Source organism: Neophocaena asiaeorientalis, unplaced genomic scaffold, assembly GCF_003031525.2.
Source record: "Neophocaena asiaeorientalis asiaeorientalis breed wild unplaced genomic scaffold, Neophocaena_asiaeorientalis_V1.1 scaffold251, whole genome shotgun sequence".
NCBI lineage: Eukaryota > Metazoa > Chordata > Mammalia > Artiodactyla > Phocoenidae > Neophocaena > Neophocaena asiaeorientalis.
Window position 1 is genome coordinate 5,648,620 of NW_020173377.1, and position 7,767 is coordinate 5,656,386.

The window sequence follows — 7,767 nt, forward strand, 5'->3', positions numbered from 1 at the left end:
TGACTTTGGTTGTAGATAAAAATTAAGCTGTGATGTATTAGAGACAGGAGTGGCTATGGAAAAAAGGAGCTGGTGAGCGGGCCTGGCGAAAGTGCGTGGCAGGAGCACAGTACGCCCTCTCTTCGCCGGCCGGAAGTTGAGGGACTGAATGGGTTCCGGAACCGGCGGCTGCGCCTCTTCTGTTTCTGCCTGACGCTTAACGGTCGCCCAGCCTCAGAGCTCGTCAGCCTCTGGGCCACCAGGTTCATGTGGAGGCTCCCAGGCGCCCGCTTCGCGCTTCGTGTGGTCCGTACGGCAGTGGAGCGGCACAGTCGGGCCGAGGCGGTGACTGAGACCGTGGCAGGCGCGATGGAGCGCGCTGTGGTGCGCTGTGTGCCCTCGGAGCCTAAGCTAAGTCTGTCGTTCGCGCTGGCCGACGGCAGCCACAAGAACATGCAGCGCGACCAGAGCGAGCCGCTGGGTCGGGCCCTCAGCCGGATCGCTACCAATGCCCTCAAAGGCCACGCGAAGGCGGCCGCCGCCAAGAAGAGCAGGAAGAACCGGCCAAACGCAAGCGGCGGCGTGTCCTGTGCGGGGCCTGGGCCCGAGCCGGCTGCAGCCTGCGAACCCGTGGTGAAGCTGTACTACCGGGAGGAGGCAGTGGCTGAAGACGTGCTCAATGTGGACGCCTGGCAGGACGGTGCGGTGCTGCAGATCGGCGATGTCAAGTACAAGGTGGAGCGCAACCCTCCCGCCTTCACCGAGCTGCAGTTGCCGCGCTACATCATGGCCGGCTTCCCGGTGTGCCCCAAGCTCGGCGTCGAATTTGGGGATCCCGCCGGCTCCCTCTTCCGCTGGTACAAGGAAACCAAACCCGGCGCGGCAGAACCTGAGGGCGGAGGACCCTCATCGTTGTCTCCCTCTTCGCCCTCTCCTGGTTGGACTGAGACGGGTGTGGACGAGCGCGTCTACACCCCGTCCAATGCCGACATCGGGCTACGGCTCAAACTTCATTGCACCCCAGGCAATGGGCAGCGCTTCGGGCCAAGCCGGGAGTTGGAAAGTGTGTGTCCAGTGGAGGCCGGGCCCGGCACCTGCACCTTTGACCACCGGCATCTGTACACCAAGAAGGTGACGGACGACGCTCTCATCCGCACTGTCTCCTACAACATCCTGGCCGACACATACGCTCAGACTGAGTTTTCGCGGACGGTCCTGTACCCGTACTGTGCCCCTTATGCCCTGGAACTCGACTACCGCCAGAACCTTATCCAAAAGGAACTCACGGGCTACAACGCCGACCTCATCTGTTTGCAGGAAGTTGACCGCAACGTGTTTACAGACAGCTTGGTGCCGGCCCTGGAGGCCTTTGGGCTGGAGGGCGTGTTTCGAATCAAGCAGCACGAAGGCCTGGCCACTTTCTACCGGAAGTCCAAGTTCAGCCTCCTTAGCCAGCATGACATTGTTTTCCATGAAGCCCTGCAGTCTGACCCACTTCACAAAGAACTGCTGGAGAAACTGGCCTTGTACCCATCAGCGCAGGAGAGGGTGCTCCAGAGATCTTCTGTACTTCAGGTAGAGTAACTCCGCCAGTCTCGACATACTCGTTCTGGAAGGGGCGCCGGGGCCGGGGGTGCTTATAGAGAAGAAACAGTCCAGATTTTACTGAAAGGTGTTTGCTCTTGTATCTTAAGCACGTAATTTAGCCTTCCTTCCTTCCTTCATCATTGAGCAGATACTTATTGAGTACCTGTAATGCGCCAGGCACACTACAGGTTGCCTTGAACAACACAAACAGGAACTTTTCATAGTGCTTATGATTTAGTGTTTAGCTAAATACAATAATTTAATAGCTAATATTTTCTTACTACTTGCCAAACACTGTTTTGACACATTTTAAAGAATTTGAATTTTAAGTCTCTGGCATGTTGTACAAAGTGCTCCGTAAATATTAGCTGTTATTTTAATTTTGGCTCATAGTAATCCTAATGTTCCCATTTTATAGATGTTATTCTAAAACTCTGTTGCCCAGAGTTTTTAGGTATTTGGTTTTGTTCATAGTAAGAAGAGCAGCTGCCATTTTTTGAGCACCTACTGTGTCTCATGCACCTCTGAGTAAGCTTATTTAATTGAATCCACACAATTAAATGTCCTCCTTGAAGTGGATGATATTGTCTCTTTTTTACTCATGATGAAGCTGGTTTAGGAAAAAGAAGTGTCCCTCTCCAGGTCTCACTGCTGTAAATGGTAGAGTGGGTATTCAAAGCGAGTTCTGCCTGACTCCAAAGCCCACGCTTACCCACATAAAAACACTGGCTCCAACCTTAGTGTTGTCACGCTAAAATGTATTCATGCTACCTCTGTGTATTGGACTGTTACTAAAATGTTATGCTGAATCCCATTCATTTATATTCCAAAACTTAAAATTAAATTTCATAATTTCGATCATACTTCATCAGCAGGGAGGCAAATGGAATAAAATGTCAGTTCATCATATAGTTTTAGATTTTTTAAAAATTCAGATTGGGAAATAGCATCTGAACTTGGCATTTTCTGTTTATTTTAGGTTTCTGTTCTTCAGTCTACAAAGGACTCTTCTCAAAAGATATGTGTTGCTAATACCCATCTCTACTGGCACCCCAAAGGTAAGTTTTATTGGTTTTCTCAAGTGGCTTGAACGTGGTAACGTAACGTCGGTAAAAGCTGTTTTACACAAATACATCTTTTTTGAGTTTTATTGAGATATCGTTGACATACAGTGCTATACAATTTAAGGTGTATGGTATAATGACTTATACATATTGCAAAATGATTATCACAATAAGTTTAGTTAAAATCTATTGCCTCATATAAATATCCCCCAAAAGGTTTTTTTCCTTGTGATGAGAACTTCTGGGGTTTACTCTCTTAGCACCTTTCAAATATACCACCCAGCAGTGTTAACTATAGCCATTGTGTTGTATATTACATCCCCAATACCATTAATCTTATAACTGGAAGTTTTACCTTTTGACCACCTTCATCCACTTCCTCCCCACCCATACAAATACATATCTTGAATGTCACCCAGATACTGTGGTTTGTTTTTTAATTTCTTTGTTTTTTTTTTAACTTAAAGGCAACTTTAGAAAGTACTTAACATTAATGTTTTTTATATTCATAGGTGGGTACATTCGTCTCATTCAAATGGCAGTAGCCTTGGCTCACATTAGACACGTCTCTTGTGATCTGTATCCCAGCATACCAGTTATATTTTGTGGGGACTTTAATAGTACCCCATCAACAGGAATGTATCACTTTGTCATCAGTGGCAATATTCCAGAGGATCATGAAGACTGGACTTCCAATGGGGAAGAGGAACGATGCAACATGTCTCTTACCCATTTCTTCAAACTGAAAAGTGCTTGTGGTGAACCTGCTTACACAAATTACGTTGGTGGCTTTCATGGATGTCTGGATTACATTTTCATTGACTTAAATGCTTTAGAGGTTGAACAGGTGATTCCATTACCTACTCATGAAGAAGTTACCACCCACCAGGCCTTACCTAGTGTTTCCCATCCCTCTGATCACTTAGCACTTGTATGTGATTTAAAATGGAAATAGATTTGTGTCTGATGGAATTTAAATCTGCTTTAGTAGGAAATTTAATATGAATCAAAGCTATGTGTAACCTTCAAAGAGGAAAACTAGGCACTAAGGTAAAATATTCTTACCATACAAGTTATGTTCTAGTGTCTTCATTACATGACTATCATAATGGTTGCATAATATAGTTTCTCTACCCTTTTTTTCTACGCTTGGAGGAAAACATATATTTATGACTAGCAAGAAGAACATTGGGTACTTTTTATACTTTTTTTTACTAGTAATTAAGAATTTTGTAAAAAAAAATAACCATTTGAATGATCCTGTAGTTTTTCTATCATAACACACATTTCAAATTAAATCATGTATATATAATTAGGGGGAAAGCACATACAAGTTAAAGTGAGAGGCTTATTCTGACACATGGAAGGAATAACATTAGGGTCTACCTCTACCTCAATTTGGTTAGCAATTTAAATACAACTTCAGAGCTTTAACAAAAAATTAAAATATACCATTACCAATTCCTATTGCTTCTCATCTTTCATTTTTCAGTTATCATAAGGCATCTTCATTCTCTTAGGATTTTAATTTTTAGTGTATGGTACAAATGGACATATTTATATTCCCATTCTTACTTGCAAGCTCATTTTAACTTTCAGTATGCAAGCACAATTTAGTATTTAAAGTGAACTAACATCGTCAACTTGATCCTGTTGTCTTTAACACCCTTGCCTATGGAAAATGTTCATAAATCAACAGGGTATTTGACATATATTAGACTATAACACAATACGTTAGATATGAGAAACTGCCTATTGATACAGGCTTGCAGTTGTGGATGAACCATGGAGCATTTCTGTGCTACAAGTATTTTCAAAATTGTTGTTTTTTTCTAAATAGGAGAAAGGGAGAGTAGTAGTGGGGCTTTTGAGCATCTCTCGAATAAACTTCTTATAGACTTGAGCATTATAGTTTGAGTTACAGAACACTGTATATGTAATTACATACTGTAAAAAAAATTTTAAGTATGAAGCCAAACTCTTGAAAATTACATAGTTTTACTGATTAGAGTCTAGCCTAGAGTAGTAACTGAGCTTTTCTAACTCAATTATCACCGTACCTTATTTTTAATGTTTTAGCTGTTGCGCTCTTGTTCAAAAGAACCAAAATGTTCTCGTTTTTCTGCATTTAACTTCTAAGCTTAGATAGCTAGAGCTCACTTCAAGAGCTCTGATTTTCCAGTCATGAAGGCCTTTGTTCCACGTTTAGTCTCTAACCCGATACCATAAGAACTTTCATCTTTTGACAAAGTAACCTGTATTTTCATATTCTGCTCACTATCCAATGTATTGTTTACTCTTAGTAATTTTGAGAATGAGAGGGTTTTACTTGCACTTCAGATTGAACCTTGAAGTGCTTAAAAGTACGTGCCAGAAAAATTAGGGTGGCAGTTTCCTGGGATCTTGTTTAGAAAAGGCTGTAAGTGAAAAATTGATGCTACCAAATTGTGCCTTCCTAAAAAGCATCTTGAAAGCATTTTTTAACATCAGTTTACAAATATAGAAATAATATATTGAAGCCAGAATCTGATTCTTTTGCAATTTTTTTTTCCGTTTTAATATTTGGTTTTGGTTTGCTTTCAAACAAACATGTGGACAGGACTTACTACAGTAAGTTGAGAGAAAAAGTTTAAGCAAAAAAGTTGAGAAACATAAAAGTGTAACATGACATCCTCATGCCCATGAGAAAAACATACAGGTCCTGTATTAACACCACAGCTAGCTAGATGGAACTCTGCTCAGAAAAATTCTAAACACTTATCAAACATTCCACATCCTGATACTTTAAATTTGATATTTGCTGACTAAACAATGATCAGATTGTACACAGGCATTTCAGAATATTAGAATATAGAATATTATTTTGAAGTGCATATACTTTGGTCAAATCTCTAGCACATAGATATGTTAGTACGGTTAGTCCAAATGTAGGGAACACTAAGAAAACTGTATAAATAGCATACCAAAATGTCCTTGTATATGAGCTAGAATAAAGTGTTATTCAGAAATGTTTAAGTGTTTAAAGCCATCTCTGTGATTGAATTTTTCTATTACATTTAGATTTTTTTAGTACATTTAATTATAAAATATGGAAAGTAGTAACTGGTGAACCACATTTTACAATGTTACAAGTTCTTGCTATAGGAATTAACATTCTGAAAATTTTGTTATCAATGACAAACTACTATTACAGAACATATTATCCTGTTAAATGCTTTTTTTTTTTAATTTTATTTTTTTATTATTTTTTTTTTTGCGGTATGCGAGCCTCTCACTGCTGTGGCCTCTCCCGTTGCGGAGCACAGGCTCCGGACGCGCAGGCTCAGCAGCCATGGCTCACAGGCCCAGCCGCTCCGTGGCATGTGGGATCTTCCCGGACCGGGGCACAAACCCGTGTCCCCTGCATCGGCAGGCGGACTCTCAACCACTGTGCTACCAAAGAAGCCCTAAATGAATTCTTATACAGTTGCCACTACAGACATACACACTGGTAGTTCATAATTCATTAGTGAATAAATCATTTCTGGCTATGTGATGTTCTTTAAAATTCTAGAAACTAAAATCAGTTTCAAATTTTCAAGAATTTTACTGGTTGGTGACGTTTTTGAGTCATCAAAATGTGGTGGTTTCAGTCCAAAGGTAGATCTCTGAGCAACATAATATAAGGGGGAGAAGTACAAAGAACACTACTGTGGGAAAATCTCCCTGGTGGAAATGGACACCGTTAGATCTCACATTCTCCAGCTATGAAATACAGGCAGAAATTCCCTACAAACTAGTCTGAGACAAAACCAAAACCCATATATAATGAAAGATAAAAGTTTGCACTACTGGTTTATCATAAGACCCACATGGCAACTCAAGAGGGAAAATCTTTCCTAATAGCCAACCAGTTTTCCAAACATAATTCAAAAACATTTAAATGTGGGAATTCCCTGGCAGTCCAGTGGTTAGGACTCTGCGCTTCCACTGCAGGGGGCAGGTTCAATCCCTGGTCAGGGAACTAAGATCCTGAATGACACGCAGTGCAGCCAAGAAAAAAAAAAACAGAAACCAATGACATTAAAAACAAGAAATCAATAGAGAAAATCAACTAAACCAAAAGCTGGTTCTTTGAAAAGATGAATAAAATTGATAAGCCTCTAGCCAGACTGAGGATAATTACCATTATCAGAAATGAAAGTGAGGACATCACTACACATCCCATGGACTTTAAAAGTCAGTTTGGGGACTTCCTTCCCTGGTGGTCCAGTGGTTAACACTCCATCCTTCCAATGTAGTGGGCTTGGGTTTGATCCCTGGTTGGGGAGCTAAGATCCAACATGCTGTGCAGCGTGGCCAAAAAAAAAAAAAAAAAGCAGTTTGATCCCAGTAAATATCTGGAAATAATTATTACTACATATGAGATAATTCTGTGTATACACTAATGAAAATGAAGTCTCAGTAAATGAGACACTGATACTCTGGAAGATTAAGATAAACATTTCACTTACGTTTTATTTTCATTGAAGAATATATAAGGTAAAGGGGGGAATCCATGGAAGCAAACGTAACAAAATACTACCACAGAAAAGCAACTGAATGATTTGAGAAAAAAGACAATGGGGAATATTATGGACAACAACAACAAAAAAGCCTATTAACAGAGGGACAGAAAACAGAAAATGGTTCTATCCTCAACTCTGATGCTGCTAGTCAGCCTTTAAGGGAACCACAATCCCTCTTCAGCTTCTCTGTTAACATACTTAACAATTATTTGACAGAGTATTTTTTAATCTGTGGGTATAATCAACTGTTCTGTATAATACAGGAGGGTCACAGAGACCTCTTTTTGATTGATCAATACTATGTTTAACATTTGTGTAAACAGTAAGCAATGAATATAATGTCAAGTATTTCATAAAAGAGTACTGAGCATGTCAATAAATTAGGACAGTGATAGTGATTTTATAAGTTTGCATTGTTTTCAAAGAATGTTAAAACACAGTGAAAGGCATTCTAGGGATTATCTCTCAATTTACACTTTTCCCCAAAGCATTTACTCACTTCTACTTGGAAAAAAATGTAACTTCTCAATTTAATTTAAAAACAAAAACAAAAAACTACCACAAGGACTGAAGAAAAAGAATAATTTCTT

General features: G+C 40.5%; 1 protein-coding gene across 1 annotated transcript; it reads left to right on the top strand.

The window, feature by feature from the left end:
* The first annotated feature begins 62 nt into the window (after positions 1-62).
* PDE12 (phosphodiesterase 12) lies at positions 63-5,654 on the top strand. The gene is made up of 3 exons (XM_024746476.1): positions 63-1,554; positions 2,546-2,624; positions 3,143-5,654. Exons 1-3 carry the CDS (start codon positions 247-249, stop codon positions 3,583-3,585), a joined length of 1,830 nt encoding a protein of 609 aa, XP_024602244.1. The 5' UTR covers positions 63-246; the 3' UTR covers positions 3,586-5,654.
* Positions 5,655-7,767: the final 2,113 nt, after the last annotated feature.

Coding starts and splice junctions, on each gene's coding strand:
- PDE12 (XM_024746476.1), top strand. CDS start 247: ATGTGGAGGCTCCCAGGCGCCCGCTTCGCGCTTCGTGTGGTCCGTACG. Junction 1,555..2,545: donor AGAGATCTTCTGTACTTCAG/GTAGAGTAACTC, acceptor TGTTTATTTTAG/GTTTCTGTTCTTCAGTCTAC. Junction 2,625..3,142: donor TCTCTACTGGCACCCCAAAG/GTAAGTTTTATT, acceptor TTATATTCATAG/GTGGGTACATTCGTCTCATT.